Source organism: Misgurnus anguillicaudatus, chromosome 1 (genome assembly GCF_027580225.2).
Source record: "Misgurnus anguillicaudatus chromosome 1, ASM2758022v2, whole genome shotgun sequence".
NCBI lineage: Eukaryota > Metazoa > Chordata > Actinopteri > Cypriniformes > Cobitidae > Misgurnus > Misgurnus anguillicaudatus.
Window position 1 is genome coordinate 13,625,106 of NC_073337.2, and position 20,671 is coordinate 13,645,776.

A 20,671-nucleotide genomic window follows, 5' to 3' on the forward strand; every position below is an offset into this window, starting at 1 on the left:
AAAAAGATAGCTTTTCATTGTGTTTCGTAACCAAGTATTGGTATTATATTGGTTGCAATATAGCAATCTTGCCACTGGATGCCACTAAAAAAAACAAACTGTACTTTTAAAACTACCAGAACAATTTTTTTAATTTTATAAAGGCACTTTTAAATTGTTTAAACACATTCCACCATACACTCCCAGTTCCATGGAATATGAACTTGTTATTCCAAGCAGGAATTTCCTTATTGATGTCACAACAATGATGATAGATTTAGCCTGTACGTAAATATGAATCACACAAAAACAATATGGTGCATTTTAAATACGTTTTATTAAAAAACCTCAAAGTTCAAAATGTAATACAGGTACTAGATGAAATAGCTCATTTGATATGATACAAATATCAAAGCTGTGCGTATTATCAGTTATTTCCTGACGGGTTTCTTTTCTTGCAAAAGCCCTTTAGCAATGTGTAAAGCCAAGCACCCATACTCTCATTCACTGCACAGAGTACAAATGAGTATAAAGTCTTAATCTCTTTACTTTGAAAATAGATGTTTCATTTGGGCACTGGCTTGTACCTACAGTATGCATAGTATTTCATGCTGAATATATGCTGTGCGGTTACATTCCCTTAAAATAACGGTTCACCCAAAAATGCTGCTCCAAAACCACATGTTCCTCTGTCATTGAAGAAATAATGTTGAGCTAATTTTTTAAGGTGCTCTTTTGCATAAAATGAAAGCGAATGGTGACTATGGACAGTGGTCCATATGATATTTGAACAGTATCTCAATTTATGTGAAATTTGAGGGGACAGGGGGGCATTGCCCCCCCAAGACCAGAGCCAAATATGATTTTGTCTAAGCTATTAATAGAAACATGAGATTTCATATTTTATTTTTCTAATTTTAATATTTTAATAGGTAGACTGAGTGACAAAAGGCTAAAATACGTTTAATTTATTCAAACCATATAAAAAACCATGAAGCAGCACTCTCTCGCTAATCTCTAAGTATAATGCTGCATTCAGACCAGCCCCGGTAGAGGCGTCAAGCGCGAGTGATTTCAATGTTAAGTCAATGTAAAGACGCGTTGATGCGCGTCTGAAGGGTCTCGCGGTGCGAATGACCGTGGGTTCACACCAAATGCGAGTTCAACGATTTGCGCGAGCAGATTACATACAAAGTCAATGCAAAGACGTGACCAGACGCGTCCCCGCGTGGGGCACGCGAATGAAGCGACACGGGCTGCGCGTTTGCCGCGAAAACGCGCCATTCGCCTCAAACGCGTCCTCGCCCAATTTGAAAATATTCAACTCAAGCGAAAAATTTGCATGATACGAAGTTAAATCCCGTGAGTAATCTAGAGCGAGCAATGCTATGTACACACCAAACGCAGGGCATCGCGTTACTCGCTCTAGATTACTCGCGGGAATATTTTCAACTTGGGCGAAGATGCGTTTGAGGCAAATAGCGCGTGTTTTCGCACTACCACTGATCTAGAGTGAGTAATGCTACGTACACACCAAACGCAGGGCATCACGTTACTCGCTCTAGATTACTCGCGGGAATATTTTCAACTTGGGCGAAGACGCGTTTGAGGCAAATAGAGCGTGTTTTCACGGCAAACGCACTGCCCATATCGCGGCAAACGCATCGCCCCACGCGAGGGCGCGTCCGATCACGTCTTTGCATTGACTTTGTATTTAATCTACTTGCGCAAATCGTTGAACTCGCGTCTGGTGTAAATGCGATGCCCCGTGTTGTGTGTGTACATAGCATGAGACGTTTAGCGCTACAAACATGATTCCGCCTCTTTCATGCGAATGGTGCGAATTAAACTTTGCCACAGCAAATGCGCGAGTTGAAAAATTTTAACTTTGGCGGAATCAGGAGCTTGTTTGCCGGTAAGTACCCCCAGTCGCCGGGATTTCACAAAGAAAGGTGATCCTGTATCAAACATTTTTTTGTTGGTCCTGTATCAACTTTTTAATCAAAGAAACCCCAAATTACCCTTAACTCAAACCCTAAAAAATTTTTACCCCTCTAATTACTCTGAAATAATAGTTTGAGTAGGATGTTTTAGAGCCCCTTAATCTGACATACACCCGAATCCTGCAATCTGATTGGTTAATAAAAATGATGATCCAAAATCACAACCTACTTGGTGAAATCACTTTCACAAATGCAAAACTGCCTATGATGCAGACTGCAATGATATCCAAAACATCCATCTCTACACATTGACAGGGAAAACTTAATTTTTGGGCAAACTATTATTTTAACAACGGTTCAGTTCTACATTATACACTTTATTATATTCAAATGTCTGTGTATGTTTTTTGCGCAAAACTGGAGTGTGACTGTGTATGCACGTGTGCATTTCAGTAATCGTCTCCGCGGCTCACAACTTCCTTGCACGTGGGCCTGAGCAGTATGGTATGTTCGAACTGCGCTGTGTATGAGCCCTTGGTGTCACACAGAGGGGGATAGGGGTCGATGATGCCCAGGTCACACAGGTTTTTCAGGGCCATCAGGTACTTGCTTTCTCCCAATCGGTCGAGCCAGCGTCGACAGAACGCCAAAGTCCCGAAGTTCTCATTCACCACGTTGAGCAAGTGCTTTGCTCTGGGCAGCCTACAGAGAGGTTACAAAATGTTTTTTTTTCATATTTTATCAATCATCTTCTGCCTTAAACTATTTTTAATAAAGTATTCTGAACTTGGGTTCTGATAACACATTTAGATAAAGCGTATAGCTTGAATGCATAGTTTGGATATAAACATCGGTCAAATGTGTAAATGAAATGTTTAGCAAAACGTCACTCATATTTGCTATAAAGTAATTGGGTCTGTGGCTGTTCAGCAGTCTCAAAGCCATATGATATCATGCTGAGCCTGAAACTGAAATCGAAGTTGTTACAAACTGAAATATTGGAATTTTAATATATTTTGGGATACGGTTTGACGCCTTGGTATTTGACACAAAGGCATCCCTTATTTTCAGACTATAAAATATAGTGGTACTTTCAGGTTTTTTTGCCCTTAATTTTAGAAGCAAAACATTTTTTGTCATTCTTTAGAAATGAGTAACTGGAGCTAAATTGAATAAAGGGTTCGATAAAGCTTTTATTGACTGAGTAAAAAACTCCCTCACCTGATTGGCACATGTCCAACATCAAAGTTCTTCATGTAATGCGAGCAGTCCATGTCATCGTGCACCGCACCCTTACCAGTGCTGCCAAATGTTTCAATGGCGTACACCTCCCCCTCCTGGACATTCATTAAATAAGTTAAAATATGGTACTGTCCACAAATAGGCTAGTGCTGTTTTTACATAATGTTTTGTTATGAGAAGCATAAGATAATATTTTAGATAAAGTATTTATCTTATTTAAACCAAACCCAATTCCTACAACCTCCAATTTTGTTAAGTTTTACATGAATCGAACAATTAAAATTATATCTAATTGTAATATTATATGTGACCCTGAACCATAGATATGTATAAAGGCTAGATGTCTTGGCCGCGCTGCTTGCCAATTGAGTGGAACGTCCGCATTTGGCGGCCATATTACCACAGGCAGCCCGCTCACTAACAGCACCGAGCTCAATGGTGCAGGCACCCTTAAATGACCACAACTTGCTTAATTTTCTACCGATTTTCAAACGGTTTGGTTTGTTATAAACGTCAATGATGTACCTATAACACTGCATACTTATACTAAAAAAAAAAATAATCATGAAACATGTTAAAGCATCCAGAATTATAGCCACATTAACAATGTTCTTAAGAAACCAAACCGTTTGAAAATTGGTAGAAAATTGAGCAAGTTATGGTCATTTAAAAGTACCTGCACCATTAAACTCAATGCTATGAGTGAGCGAGCTGCCTGTGGTAAGATGGCCGCCAAGTGATGACGTTAGAGACTCTGCCGTAACACATCTAGCCTTTATACATATCTATGACCCTGAACCACGAAAGTCATAAGGGTGTGAATAAATAAGCTTTCTCATTGTATGGTGAGGATAAAATATCTAAATATTGAGAGACTCGCCTTTAAAGTTGTTCAAATGAAGTCTTTAGCAACACATATTACTAATGATAAATATATTTTTTAATAAACATACAGTTGTTTAAATAAATACATTATATTTACGGTAAGAACATGATCTTTACTTAATATCCTAATGTTTTTTGGCATAAAAAATTTATAATTTTGCCCTATACAATGTATTGTTGGCTATTGTTACAAATATACAGTACTGTGCAAAAGTCTTAGGCCACCATGCCAGAATTAGATTTGTTGTTTTTGCAATTGTATAGTGATCATCATATATAATTATTTATCAGTCTATTTATTAGAATTCATCCAGAAAATACAGGAAATGTGTATTAAGTATTACAAACTGTAAAAAATGTAAACTGATGTGTCCAGTTTTTAGGGTAAACTCCCCTTCTAGTTCAGCAAAAGCAGGAAACTGCAGGATCTCTTAAACCTAAATAAAATTAAATCCTCATTTCTAATTTTAAAGAAATTAGTCTTTTTACTTTTGCTTAAAAACGCTTAAGATGTGTTTAGTGCCAAGAGAGGTCACACTAAACACAGACGATGCCTAAAGAAGACATTTAGTCCTGAAAATTTAATTTATTTTGTTTGTACATATTTCCTGTATTTTCTGTTTGTATCTTAATAAAAAAGATTGAAAATAAATATGGATGGACATTAAAACTTCTAAAACAACAAGTCTGGTGGTACATTTGCACAGTACTGTACCTGTGCGGCTTTTAATTGGTTTTGTGGTGCAGGGTCACATGTAATATTAATAATTCTCATTTTATTTAGTACTGTATTGGTCTAACTTTAGTCCTGACTGTATTGGTCCCGCTTAGCCCTATTATCACATTTACTGCATGAAACACAAAATAAACAAAAAAAAGAAATGAATTACTTGATGGTAACTATAAGTTAATTACTAACTAGCTTATATATCATTATAATGAATAACTCCAATAGCTTATCTTCCCTCAAACTTACATAAATGATTAAATGAAAATTAGATAACATTAACAACATTTAAATAAATACTAGGGCTGGGCATAGATTAATCTAGATTAATCTTATTCAAAATAAAAGTCATTTTTTGCATAATATATAAGTTTGTGTTGTGTGTAAATATTATGTATATTTAAACACACACACGCACACACACGCACACACGTTTTATATTGTTTTTTTATTTATATATAATATAGAATATATAAAAATATAAATAAATATATATACATATATAAATGTTTCTTAAATACATACATGAATGTGTGTGCATTTATATATACATAATAATTATACACATCACAAACTCATATGTTATGCATAAAAATACTTTTATTTTGTATGAGATTAATCTGGCTTAATCTATGCCCAGCACTAATAAATACACACCTCCATCCTGGTGGCTTCTCCTCCCTTCACTATGGGCACCGTCTTACCCGCATGTATCCGATACTGACCAATAGAGTGTCCGTTCAGATTCCTAATAGGTTTGACTGTGAGGAAACACACAAAATATACAATAAAAATGCAACTAAGTTGGAAAATTGTCTCAAACACCAACAAGGTTTTTTGTTTGTTACCTTGGTATGTTTTCCCATCTATTTCAACCTCGTACGACTCCATAACTTCCTGTATCGATTCTCCGACATCACAAAGACGGACATCTATACCTGCACACTGTGGAAAGAGACTTTTTACTTCTGCACATGACAACATCACAACTTTGGCATGCAAGTCTTGGAAGTTCATACGATGGCTCACCTTGATGCCCGTGTTGGTAGCATCTCTCACAGCCTCAAGCAAGCGATCAAACTTTGGGTTGAAGGTTACGGTAAAGGCACAGTCAATAATCCTGCCTGAACATACACATACAGTAGTTATTATGGTTTTGAATTTAGTTTTACAACTTATTTCATACAATTGTTCAATTAGCCTTCAGTTTTTATTGAGGTCCTTACATTTTAGGGCTGCCAGAGTTAATGCTTGCCCAGAAAGAGACTATAAACTACTGCAAAATGTTTATCAGCTTTTAAGTAATAAAATGAAAAAGCAGACAGGATGTGTTGAGACCAATCTTCACATTATGCATATTCTTAAGCCGTTTGTTGCAGTATGAAATTAAATGCGTGTACTCGAAATGTCCACATGTAAGGTTTCAGACACCACTACATAATTGCTAATAGTTGATATATATATAGTGCACACTATATATATATATAAGTTGAAAGAAAAAGTATGTGAACCCTTTGGGCTTACTTGGATTTCTTCATAAATTGGTCATAAAATGTGTTCTGATCTTCATCTAAGTCACAACAATAGAGAAACACAGTCTGCTTAAACTAATACCGCACAAACATTATACGTTTTCATGTTTTTATTGAACACAACATGTAAACATTCATAGTGCAGGGTGGAAAAAGTATGTGAAACCTAGGCTAATGACTTCTCCAAGAGCTAATTGGAGCCAGCTGTCAGCCAACCTGGATGTGTTGATTAAAGCTGCCCTGTCCAATAAAAAACACACACCAGTTTTGAGTTTGCTGTTCTGAAAAAGCATTGTCTGATGTGAACCACAAAAGAGCTCTCAGAAGACCTACGATCAAGAATTGTTGACTTACATAAGCTGGAAAGGGCTACAAAAGTATATCTAAAAGCCTTGATGTCCATGTGTCCACGGTAAGACAGATTGTCTACAAATGGAGAAGGTTCAGCACTGTTGCTACACTCCCTAGGCGTGGTCGTCCTGTAAAGATGACTGCAAGAGCACAGCGCAGAATGCTCAATGAGGTGAAGAAGAATCCTAGAGTGTCAGCTAAAGACTTACAGAAATCTCTGGCACATGCTAACATTTTTGTTGACAAATCTACAATAAGGAAAACATTAAACAAGAATGGACTTCATGAGATGACACCACGGAGGAAGCCACTGCTGTCCAAAAAAAACATTGCTGCACGTTTGAAGTTTGCAAAAGAGCACCTGGATGTTCCACAGCACTACTGGCAAAACATTCTGTGGACAGATGAAACCAAAATTGAATTGTTTGGAAAGAACACACAACGCTATGTGTGGATAACAAAAGGCACACCAACATCAAAACCTCATCCCAACTGTGAAATATGGTGGAGGGGGCATCATGGTTTGGGGCTGCTTTGCTGCCTCAGGCCCTGGACGGATTACTGTCATCGATGGAAAAATTAATTCCAAAGTTTATCAAAACATATTGCAGGAAAACTTAAGACCATCTGTCTGCCAACTGAAGCTTAACAGAGGATGGACGATGCAACAGGACAATGACCCAAAGCATATAAGTAAATCAACAACAGAATGGCTTCAACAGAAGAAAATACGCCTTCTGGAGTGGCCCAGTCAGAGTCCTGACCTCAACCAGATTGAGATGCTGTGGCATGACCTCAAGAAAGCGATTCACACCAGACATCCCAAGAATATTGCTGAACTGAAACACTTTTGTAAAGAGGAATGGTCCAAAATTTCTCCTGACCGTTGTGCAGGTCTGATCTGCAACTATAGGAAACATTTGGTTGAGGTTATTGCTGCCAAAGGAGGGTCAACCAGTTATTAAACCCAAAGGTTCACATACTTTTTCCTCCCTGCACTATGAATGTTTACATATTGTGTTCAATAAAAACATGAAAACGTATAATGCTTCTGCAGTATTAGTTTAAGCAGACTGTGTTTCTCTATTGTTGTGACTTAGATGAAGATCAGAACACATTTTATGACCAATTTATCAAAAAAATCCAAGTAAGCCCAAAGGGTTCACATACTTTTTCTTTCATATATATATATACATCAACTAATATTGGGCAATTTTGGATACAGCCTTTAAGGGTGAGAGTGGGCACAAACTAAATTTTATTGTTTATGTGTCATACCGTTAATGTGTGTGCCAAAATCGATCTTGCATACGTCGTCATACTGAAGGACAGTAGGGTCTCCTGCGTTTGGTGTGTAGTGAGCAGCACAGTTATTCAGCGAGCAGCCGGTAGGGAATGCCAGCCCTGCGTTCAAACCGTTCTCTTGGATCAACTTTCTACTGCAGTCCTCCAAACGCTCACTGATAATAAGAACGAGATGAGCTGTCTTTTAATGACAATAGTATTATTTTCACATTTTATATCAACAAAAATCATAAAAAGTAATACCACAATACTCTTAAAGGTGTTAACGGTATTTCATGCATTTTGACTTTTTAGCACAGTTTAAGAGTTGGATTTTTCATGTTAAATATAGGCAAAGTGTCAAAAAAGCACTTGGACGTGTTACGGAGTATTTCTGTGCCGAATGCACTTCGCCAGGGTTTCATGCAAAAAAAGCATTTTGGTATGAATCAACATTCGCATACAGAAGATATAGGCTAAGCATTTAAAGCGAACAGTTTAGCACGTGTGCTTAAAAGGCTAGAATTTTTATCCTACACTACACAGGAAAATATATAGATTTTTTTTAGAAAATGTCTCGCATAAAATAGATTCAAGCTCTTTCAATGACCTGTATCTATGTATGTATATTTTCAAAAACTTCCCAGGGCCTTGAATTTTCCCCCCAAGATTCACAAACTTTCAATGATTTCAAGGACCCGTGGGAACCCTAGATAATATGATGTCATATTCTAAACGATTTGCGCAGAGCTGAATGAAGTCAAACACGTGCGGAAACCAAGGATAACCCAGACATGACACCATTGACAAACGACCCTATGAACAGGGGCAATTTCTCTCGAACATGGTTGAAAACATCCGGGAAGGGATAATGAAAGGACATATGTGAACAAATATATAACACTGGGCTAGTTAATTGGATATTGTAAAAATCTTACATATTGTGCCAACCACAAATCGCAAATAGTACATTCCCAAAATGTGATATTAGGTTTATTAATGAATTAAAATATAATTATAGCAATATAATAATAATAGTGAGATCAAATGTTAAGCAAGAGTTACATAGTCAATTAATGGCTTCCTTACACTGTTGCTGTATAAATTACATTTACACATTTGGCAGATGCAACTTATGGTGCATCAAAGTTCATTTTCATCACATGCATTATTGTCAGTGTATGTGTGTAAGTTCCTTGGGAATCAAACCCTTGACCTTTGTGTGGTAACACAATGCTCTACCAATTGAGCCTCATGAAAACTGGAAATGTTTGAACATAAAACGCTTCACTTTTAAAGATGATTTAAAAATCATTCACTCACCATATGTCAATCATGGCCATTCCAGGTTTGATCCAACTTTTCACATATTTGCGCACCTGCCGATGAGCCTCCGCTGCTTGCCGGAAATCATTCCACAGCTCCTCGTTCGCTTTATCCAACGCTTGCTTCTCTTTGTTGGTCGTTCTCCAAGCAGCACTACTCCTAAAAGTGAATACAGATATGCTACATAAATTGTTACCTAAGGGGCCAGTCACACCAAAAGCGCTTTAAACGCTTGCAAACGCAAGGCGCGACGCACTGCCTTTTTAAAAAAAGAGCAGTGCGACGCAGCTTAACATATTGCTAAGCAACCACCGAGTCAGCTGTCTTGTCAATCAAATATTGAAGCGTGAGCGCTCTTTTGCTGTTAACTTGTCACATTAGCAGAAACTTTAAAAAGAGGGCGCTTGCACTTAACTTGTTTGAGGGTGAGAGGTGCACAAACACGCAGGAGAGAGTGAGCGAGTGGAGTCCGGTTCTTCAAAGCAACTGTAAACTTCCCTCACCACAACGTAAGGCCCGCCTCTCCCCTCATAAGATTGGACAATGGAAAGAGGCGAATGACGTCGGGTGCTTCTACGCTCTCAGCGCTCCTTCAAAAACGCGTGCGGGGCAGGCGGCAAAAATCCCCAAGGCTCGGCGCGGGCTGGTTATACTCGCGCTTTGGTCCGCAACGCAAGCCTCCGCGGATCGCGCGCGGCGTCTCACCAAACGGACGAGGCGTTTATAGTTAACGCGCTCGCCGTTGCACTATTTTTTTTAACCACCAGGCGGCGACGCGAGCAATAAAGTCAAAAACACAAAGAAGAGGATAGAAGAAGTCGTCCGCTGGAACAACCCTACTGCTTTTAACATTAGAGTTTGATATATATAAATATGAGAACATGAATAAAACAACAATCTTTTAAATATGTCTTTATTAAACATTATCATTTCATTAACGTTTTTTACTAAACAAACAGTACAGACATCTTAAGGTTTATATTTTATTCCTCATCCAGTGGTTCATTCAATACAAATATAAGCCAAACATTCTGAATCATGTAAAATAATTCGTGTTTTAAACTGCAAAGTTTCCATACTTTACTTCCAGAGTGTTCAGATAAATATATACATTTGATTTATCAAAGAGATACGTCACAGGCTTGCCTGCTCGGACAGAATCGCCTCGAGTTCGGTCATTTTCGGATGCGGAGCCGCCCGGAAAGTTTCAAAAAATGCCGTGCACAGCGCCACGCGAAATGGGGTCTCGCGCACCCAACGCGTGCGACCGCCCACTCCGCGTTGACGTCATTTTTGCCGCGCGCACCAACGCGCTCTTGCGGACGCGGCGACCATAAACTAGGCTTAAACAGCGCGCAAACGCGCCCTGCCCATAGAATATCATTCAAAAAAGGCGCCTGCAACTGCCATAAACGCTTTTGGTGTGGACTGGCCCCTAAATGTGCCATAAAGATATGGAGCACTCTGGACATCTGAATAATGTTTTACGTTTATGCATTTTAGGTTAGCCTACAAACTGTTTACTAATACTTTCTCCGTGCATATTAAATTGGGGAATAAGGTGCTTTAGCATCCATTCGGAGAAATGACAACTATGACTCTACTAGGACTTGTTGCAGCTTTACAGCTAATGTGCCGAAATATAGGTTTATGAACTGGCCCTCGCACACACACCATGTTCTCAACTATTTATGGAGAGAGTACTTAAGGCGCGAGGGAACGCGAGTGACCTCTATGTCAGTAGTCTCGGCGATATAATATTACACACAGCACAGGGTAATACGAGGTAGAGCGGCCCGTAGAAAGTACAAGGTGACCTGAGGGACTTGAAGAGCGCATTCACATTGAGAAGAGGACAGCTGTCTTACCCATCTTGCGATAAAGGGTATTCACACTCCTCACCCACAGGAAACACGCCATTGGGGTACAAATCACAAATGGGGAGGGATGGAGGGTCGGTTTGGGTTTTGGCTAGAAAAGAGAAAGATTATTAACAAAATCTGGAACTTAAAATCCAGACTAGAGTCTCTCTTATAATATAACTATGAGATTGATTTTATTGTAATTGTAATCTTTGACATGGCTTTATTCAGTCAATATGAAATATATCAAGGTTACATTATGTACATTATGTAGGATTATTTAATGTAGAAAACTGGAAATCACAGAAAATTGCTAGGCTTTTGCAAGTTTATAAAAGGAAAATTAACTACAAAATTGACATTGCTCCAAACAGTGTGTAACTGCTTAAAATGGCACCCCTATTCATTTTGAGCAGTGTTTTTCAAACTTTTTGGCGTCCCCCTCCCCTTAAAGGGACACCACTTTTAGCATAGCTTAGCATAATCCATTGTATTTGATTAGACCATTAGCATCACGCAAAAAAATTACCGAAAAGCTTCAATATTATTCCTATTTAAAACTTGACTCTTCTGTTGTTACATCGTGTACTTAGACAGACGGAAAAATAAAAGTTGCGATTATCTAGACACATATGGCTAGGAACTATACTCTCATTCTGGCGTAATGATCAAGGACTTTGCTGCGGTAACATGGCTGCAGGAGGCGCAATAATATTAGATTGCCGAAAATAGTCCCCTGCTATTGACAGTTACTAAAGGGACTATTTTTGGCTGCTGCGTAATATCATTGCAGAATAGAGATAGTTCAAACAAAAACTTTGTCTTTGGGTGCATCCCAATTCAGGGTCTGCGTCCTTCAAAGGCCGTATTTAAAGGCCAATGACATCACCGGGTAGCGACGAAGGCTCTCCCAATTCGAAGGCATCTTAACATGCAGCCTCCAAATGCGGCCTTTGTTTCCTCGGAAACCAAGTATTCATATGGATCCTTCATAGCCTTGGCTATCCCAAGATTCAATGGGACGTCAAGGTATTTTGAAATAAACAGTCAGAATTGTAGTTAAATAAAAGTGTATATTTGGCAACTTAAAGGTCCTTGTCATGGTTTTATTGTTATAAATTATGTTTAAATGATGTGAATTAATATTATTGCAGCAATATGTTGCGTTGTACTTTTGTGTATTTCTAAGGTTGGTAAATTTTTCATACTGTTGGGTAATTTAACCTGCATCAATGTGTCCAATAAAAGAAAAAAACGTCTGATAGGACTTTGGGAATTGGGATGCAGCCATTATTCATTCATCTTCATTTCGTTTGAACCACCAATGTCTTTGTTCTTCAGAACCCAAAGTGTTAAAGTGTTGTTTTGGGTTTTCTGGTTACTGTGGGAGTGGATGGTGACCTAGGTAGTGACCCTTTAGGCTTCAAAAGGACCTAATAGTGTTAAATAAGTGTCTTGAAGACATTTACTCCTCTACTTTCTTGATATCGCCATTGATTCAATGCGCACTGAAAAAAAAAACAGGTCAAGACTTTCATCAAATAATGGTTTTTATTTTAGTTTCTTTTCACTAGACCCTTTTCTGTGATTCAGGAAACTTAAAAAAAGACACGAGGTGAGTATAGTTATGTGTTAGATGGAGTAGGTCACCATCCACTCCCATAGAAACTAGAAAAACCAAAACAAAATCTGCGTCTGGGTTTTGAAAAACAAAGAAAGACATGGGAGGATCAAACGACTTTAGGGGTAAGTAAATAATGACAAAGTTTTTGTTTTTGGGTGAACTATCCCTTTAATGCTGCCTTTGAGTGAACAAGTATTTATTTTAAATTCTGCTTTGCATGCACGTCATTTACTAATTTCACTGAAAAAAAAATTATTCATTCAACTTACACATTTTTTTTAAGGTAGGAATCGCAATCAATTTATTTAAGATACATTTAAACAAAAGTTTTTTGTTTTGTTTTTCCTAATTTTTTTTTGTTGTTGTTTAAATGTAGCTTAAATAAATTGATTGCGACCACTTACCTTAAAAAAATTGAGTAAATCGTATGAATCATTTTTTTCAGTGTTGGCAGACACTTTAATCCAAAGCGACTCACGGTGCATTTAAGCTAAACATTTCTTATCAATAATTGAACCCACAACCTTGCAGTGCTAACACAATGTACTACCAATTGAGCAACAGGAACACCATGCATGTTAAGTCTTTTAATATCTATTGTACGTATATAGCTATAATTTTGGTTATACTTTATTTCAATAGTCCACTTTAGACATTATGTAACTTTGCAATTACCTGTCATTACATGAACTCTCATTCATTTCCAGCTACATGTCATAGAAATCTAATTGGAGTATAAATAGACTGTTGGTGTAGGGTTAGTACAATAAGTTGATATGTAGTTACTTGGTAGATTGTCTGGTGAGGATTTATCAAAATAAAAAAGTAGCAAATATTAACCAGATAGTGTACTAATACTGTAATAACAGGCAGTTGACAAGAAGTTGCAAAGTTGTGTGGAAAAATGAAACAGATAACATCGTAAACATAAACAGTCTTTTATGTTGATGACTTAAACGTTTTTGGTTACAACTGATAAATATCTGCTAAATAATGACAAAGTGTTCGTTGGCACCTAGGACCCGCTTTAAATCCTGTGCTGAAATTTACTCTGCACTGCAGGATTTTCCCAAAGGGACAGCGATCTGGCTGTTCGCCAGTCCGCTGCATCGGCAGCCAAACCCGCTCCCTACCCCCATCAACACCAGCACACATACACATATTTTCAGCTGTGCTAATCGTACCGCTGTCCTCGTATTGTCAGTTTGAGAGAGTGCAGCTTAAAGGTGCTGCACTGACGTGGTCCCGTTCTCACAGATAATTGATTACTACACTATCTAACATCTCATCCACTCAGCAAAGAGCAAAGGCACTTTGGGAACCAATGAGAAGAACTGAACTGACTCTGCAGAGAACAAAATGTACCAGATGGAAGAGATACATACGTCCTTTCTTTTTCTTGGTCTTCTTTTTCTTCTTTTTCCCAGAGACGTTATCACATTCCTCTCCATCTGTGATGTAACAAAATTGACACAATAAGGGGACTTGCAGTTAAATTAGCACTAACAGTGTTGGAATACTAGAGCATAGTATGCCTACTTTTTAACAAAAAGTTTAAGACCACATAAAAACTCATTCAAAATCTTATTCAGATAAAAATATTCTGTTTTATGACATTAAAGGAAGACACCACAGTTTTTCAATATTTTACTATGTTCTTACCTCAAATTAGACAAATTAATACATACCTATATTTTTTCAATGCGTGCACTTAATCTTTGTATAGGGTGTCATAAATGTGTTAGCATTTAGCCTAGCCCCATTCATTCCTTAGGATCCAAACACTTAGTTTGCAGTACCTCGACCTTGGGCACAGTAATATTGACGGAGGTTTAAGCGAGAGGGGGAGCAGTCAGGAGTGATGATGTTACTGCGCTGAGGTCAAAATGCTGCAAACTTAGTGCTTTTCCACCATACAATAAAGTTCTCATTATCAGCTTAAAAAAAGCCACGTTTTATTTTGTGCCACCATACTTACTTGTGTAACTACTCTCTTTAAGTCTTTAAATAGGGAAAACATGGAAGTGTTCAGTGGCTTCTAAATTCATCCCTGTTTGGATCCTAAGGAATGAATGGGGCGAGGCTAAATGCTAACACATTCACAATGCGCTGTACAAAGATTAAGTGCACGCATTGTAAAAAGATAGGTATGTATTAATTCATCAAGTTGAGGTAAGAACATAGTAAAATGTTGAAAAACTGTTGGGTGTTTTCCTTTAAAAGAGAAAAAATATATAATAACCTTCTTTTTTCTAGGTTATTTACTAAAAATGCTAATTTGCAACGTTTGACATGTTAAAGGTGCAGTGTGTAAATTTTATCAGCATCTAGTGGTGAGGTTGCGAATTGCAACCAACGGCTCAGTCTACTGCTCACACCTTACTTTTGAAACCCATAGAGAAGCTACGGTAGCCGCTACTGGAAAAACATGTCATCATGGAGACAACTCAGTGAAAAAGTTTGTCCGTTAAGGGCTTCTAAAGAAACATGGCGTCACAAAATGGCGACTTCCATGTAAGGGGACCCTCTGTGTATGTAGATAAAACGTAATAAAAACATAATGGTTCATTATAAAAAGGTCATTATGCACGCATGATAATATAGTTTTGTATATTATTATGCATTTCTGTCAAGAGATCCTTCTAAAAATTACACACTGCACCTTTAACTGCTTTGCATGAGCTTACGTTTTTCTTGTTTTTAGGCACACAAAAGCTTTTCTGGGATTACATGGATCATCAGGTTTTGCAAAAATGCATAAAGGTCCATGCCAAAAAATAAATAAATAAAAAAATAGTGACAAATCAAATATTAAGAGCTCATCTATATAATTTCTATATGATTTTAAACTTTTAAAAGTCTGTATAAAATGAAAAACATGCTAAATCAAATATTTTTAATAATGGTCACAAGCTACATTTTTGCATAGAAATATTTTACACTGTCTACGTGTTAATGTTTAATTTAAGGAGTGATGTTTAGTTATTTTGAAAATGTATGAAACTATATTTTGCATGTAAAATATACATTTTAAATTCATGCAGTATCTTTTAAGTTATTGCCTCCAGCTAATTCATCACAATGGAAATGAGAGGTCAAGTCGGGTACATTGCATCGTGGGATATACTGTAACCAGTGTTCTTTGCTGTACACTGCATATCTCAGCAAATGTAGCAGGTCATGCTATGCATACTGAGAAGCATACAGCATGCATAGGGGATAGCAGGGCTTAAAGTAATGCTTTTTTTGCTTTAGCTCTATCATTCAAAAAATATTAAAGTTAGAATAGATTCATCATTTTTTTACACAATCAACACACACATCTCTGCTACAAATGAACACTTAAAGTTTGTTTGCAGGACCGTTATTTGTATAATTACACTGAAAGTGACAGGAGTGCAAACATTTCAACTTACACCATAGGTGGGGTTAATTGTAACAAACAAAGGGTTTGTTGTAATGCCTGCTAGAAAATTGTGTTTAAACACAAATAATTCAATCAAATTCTGTCTATATACTAAAGGTGGAAATTGTTCATATATCTGCCTATAATAGATAGATTTCCACACATTCATCCATCCATGAGCTGTCATCGAACCATCTTTGTATTATGCATAAATGCTGCACTATTAAGACAAAAAAATCATAATTGTCATTTATTTCCTTTGATGAATAGTATTTACATTCTTTTTTATCAGTTACTGACATGTTTCAAAATGCTGTTATGTTTTAGGTAACAAGGACCGTGATTAAAATAATATAAGGTTGGATTTGGTGACTTACACACCGTACTCAAAAATCAATGAAGAAATTTACTTCCATGCCTCCAACTCTTTTTTTATGTGGAAAATACACAGTTATGGGGTTTGACGGCGAAATACCTTCTTCTCCATCTTCTTCTCTGTGATTCTCCTCCATGTTCTGCTGTTCTGTCGGTTTTCTCCCATCCATCTCACCGTCCTCCCCCTGTTCACCGTGTCCTACTGCAAAGTCACACACACAGGTGATTCAGCCCATAAGCAAAGTAAGTCCTAAGTGTGCCAGATGCATCAGAAACGGCAATCTCAACACAATGTGCCTGTATGACAGGTGGTAAGTAACGGCTGTCAGTTTGGAAGCTGTCCACACAACTTTATCTCATATGCTGGATCCATATGAAAGCAAACTTGGCACCGCGCAAGCCACAAAAGAAATCCGCATTATCATATAACCTTGGTACAGTAGGTCAACACATTAGACCTGATGCAAGTGCACAGAAGTGGAGGCATGCATGCAGAAAGTAGTTTGCAGAGACTTCAGTCACGAATCAGATTGAATTTATTCATTTAGGAGCTATTTAAAAAAAACTAACTTTTGTGTGCCCACAAACTCATTGAGTGCTGATTGTATAACTGCAAATACCTAGACTGCATTTAAATGGGCATATCAGCCTCAAACTCTGGTAAACAGCATCTTTTAAGAAAGCGGAAGTAGAACAGCAACGAAGTTTTTGAGACAGTCTCAAATGTAATCTATTTTTAATATACTATATTAACTTTTTAAAAATCTATACTTTGATATCTTTTAATGAAAATATAAGACATAAATATAACATATAGCCTATTTTATGTTATAACATCTAAAAATAGTTTATATAACACTGTAAGTATAAACGAATAATAAATTAAAAGAATAAGAGGATTTGACACAAAGTGACACATGGCACAGATCAAGTTTTAATCCGAGACTTCAAACAGAGTTCACAGCTGAGTATTTAAAGCAGGTGTGTGAGTTCCAAACGTGCCTTACTATCACACTCACCGGGAACCGCTATCTTGCTTCTCTTCTTTTTCTTCTTCTTCTTCTTAGCCGGATCTGATTCTTGTTCCGCCGGGCCCCCGTTAACGATCAACGCGTCCATACCTGGCTTTACCGGCAGCAGCTCGGTCCCGTTCGCCTCCATGATCGCGAGTGGAGAAAGACCGGTACACGCGACCAGCGGAGAAATGCTGCCAGAATCAGCTGAGTGCCAGTACGCGCGTCATTACAAGCGTTCTACTACGGTGAAGGCGTAGATTTATGAATATTCATGAATGCTTAATGAATATTAATTAGATTATGCTAACACTGCGCTTTAGATCGGCCTGTACTGTGAGCTGATTCATAGAGACAGAGCGCAGCGCGTCACAACCTGAAAACCACGCCCACCGGGGGGGAAAGCAATCCAACAGTCTCCATTGACTTTGTATTGCAAAAGGCCGCCTCCTTGTCATTTCTGGCTTATAACAAAAAACAGAATAACGCCTAAAAGCTGCTTTGGGACAATATGTACAGCTAACAAGCCAAAGAACACAGAAATAAGTTTTTATAAGCTGTCGAGCCGTACAACCCAGTGTTTAAGGAGAATAAAGTGGATCGCCGACTAACGTTTACCCCTATTGGACGCAGTTTTACTAATAGGAGTACTATGAAAAGTTGCCTGTATCCATTTCTGTGTCTAAACGCTCGTTTTTTGAAGTCGACAGCTTATAAAAACGTATTTATTTATTTTTTTGGCGTGTTAGATGTACACCTTGTCACACAGCAGCTTTTAGGGATTATTATGTTTTTAAGTTTAATCTGTAAATAAGTTTTTATAAGCTGTCGACCCCAAAAAACGAGCGTTTAAAGACACAGAAATGGATACAGGCAACTTTTCATAGTACTTCTATTAGTAGAACTGCGTCCAATAGGGGGAAACGTAGTCGGCAATCCACTTTATTCTCCTTAAAATCTGGGTTTTACGGCTCGACAGCTTATAAAAACTTATTTCTGGGTTCTTTGGCTTGTTAGCTGTACATATTGTCACACAGCAGCTCTCTAAACTCTCAGGCAGAGCACGGTTTGAAATAAATAAACTCATTGCAACTCATTTAAATTAAACAATGTAAGTTAACCTATAAGGCATACATCTATACACAACACACTACTTAGTTAAATCACTTCAGGAGCAAAAATAAGGAAACGAGTTAAACAACAGCCTACCTTTGTTGTTTTCATTCTACAAAACAAGATGCAAGCGCCTGGGTTTAATGTTGAAAACAGAAATGATCTCATTATATTCCAAAGAGTCACAGAGTTTTTTCTCAAAAAAACAAAAGGCGCGGGTTTTTGAGGCGGAGTAATCGAGTCATGGATTCAAATTGGGTTGTGAGGGTGGTTTATCAATTGCCATTAGATCGGCGGGTAAACCTGTGTCAGGCTGACGGGAGAGAGCACTGGAACTGCCGCCAGGGAGCAAGCGGCAACCGGCGCCACCAGCGCCTGACTAGCCTTCTTGTGGGTTAATGAGTCTGAAGAACTGCGCTGGTAGTACTCGGCAGATCAGGGCCGGCCCGAGGCATAAGCGAACCAAGCGGCTGCTTAGGGCCCCGCTGGCCACCAGGGGGCCCCCGCCCCAATCGTTTTTAATTTTTATTTTTTATACAATTAAATAACTTAAACAGGTAGTATAAATGGATGAATGAATGAATACGAATTTATAAATTGAATAATTAAAGACAAGAAATTTTTGATTTGCAGACAACTATGTGTCTGCAGTGCTAGCGTTTTAGTCAGGCGCAAACATAGACACCTGCGCCACCTGCGCGTCAGCGCGCAAGTGCACGACGTCTGTCACTCACTGTAAAAACATGATGAGCCATTTGACATGTCACAAAAAAGGATATATCCCTCTGGGGCCGAAAAGAGAACAAAGAAAAAGGACCGAGGGATGAGGAAAAAAAGAGCAAGATAAAGGTATGTTTGCATGATTATATACAGTAACGTTATGTTTAATTTGTGTTAGTGGTGTGACAGATCGACGACGTTAATCCGTGACCGTGATCGACCCACGGTTCGGCTCGCATGCGCTCAAATAGCGAAAGTTTATCATTTGCACGTGTTTCAAAGGCTTGCAAAAGTTAACATTTCAAGTGATTTTAAACAATTTATCCCGCAAAAAGGCGCTAAAGTGAGCAGTATTCTGCATGCCCATGCGGTTTAAATTGTCCAGCCCAGCTCCCTTCAGAGATCAGAACACTAACAGAGAGAGTTACGCTATTTTGTGTCATACTGTAGTCCATTAGCATACATTTGAGGAATAGAGCACTGAAAATAACATAACGTTTTTATGCTCCGCCGTCTGTATTTCCGTCTGTGTGAGCGCGCCGCGTATAAGTGCACTTAGTAGGGCACACATGGAGAGACGAACATAAAATCTTTCTGTTCTTGACAGGGCACATACAAACAAAGTGATCTCCACAGTACTCATTTCAAATAAAAACATTTGTTTATGTCTTTGGGCGGTTTTATGTATAGATTAGGCAGAAACCAGGTCCGTGCTTCTCTTAAAGAGACAGTAACCATAATTAACCTACTTAAATCTGTCATTAATGTTAATCAAACCTTCCAAGACAAAGAGAAAATCACTTCTGTAGCTCTAAAAAATAATAATTATATTTTAATTCATACAATAAAGTGTTATGATTCATTTGATTTGATTTCTGTACCTAATGCTAATTTTTGCCCTTATTTAATGTGCAACTTTGTTTCTTTTTATAAATGTTTGTAAGTAATTTCCTCATTTTTTATTAGTTTTTCCAACCCCTTATTCTGCTGATCCGAAAAATGATCAGATCTGTGCCTCAAAAACCCATAATGTGATCCGAACCGTGAGTTTTGTGATCCATCACACCCCTAGCTAGCATTGCTGTATGTGTTGAAGTGAACGTTCCAACATCGGTAACGTTCCAGCTTCATAGTCAAAAGCACATGCGCTCTCTGTCTAAGATCTTTGGTAAGAGATGGTATTGGACTTTATGAGAATATATACCAATACCATGTTGGGTAGGAAGATTTCTGTGATGAAAATAGACTTCAATCTTATTTATATGGTGGGTAGTGATGTAACAGTGCTA

At 38.0% G+C, this 20,671-nt stretch overlaps 1 protein-coding gene across 1 annotated transcript; it reads right to left on the reverse strand.

Annotated features, from left to right (window-relative positions):
• Positions 1 to 292: 292 nt before the first annotated feature.
• Positions 293 to 17,771, reverse strand: metap2a (methionyl aminopeptidase 2a). Its single transcript, XM_055189967.2, has 11 exons — positions 17,556 to 17,771; positions 16,637 to 16,738; positions 14,141 to 14,206; positions 11,138 to 11,240; positions 9,267 to 9,428; positions 7,938 to 8,119; positions 5,806 to 5,900; positions 5,625 to 5,721; positions 5,434 to 5,537; positions 3,144 to 3,259; positions 293 to 2,624 (listed from the first exon to the last, which is right to left on the reverse strand). The coding sequence occupies exons 1-11, from the start codon at positions 17,695 to 17,697 to the stop codon at positions 2,372 to 2,374; spliced, it is 1,422 nt and encodes a 473-aa protein (XP_055045942.2). The 5' UTR covers positions 17,698 to 17,771; the 3' UTR covers positions 293 to 2,371.
• Positions 17,772 to 20,671: the final 2,900 nt, after the last annotated feature.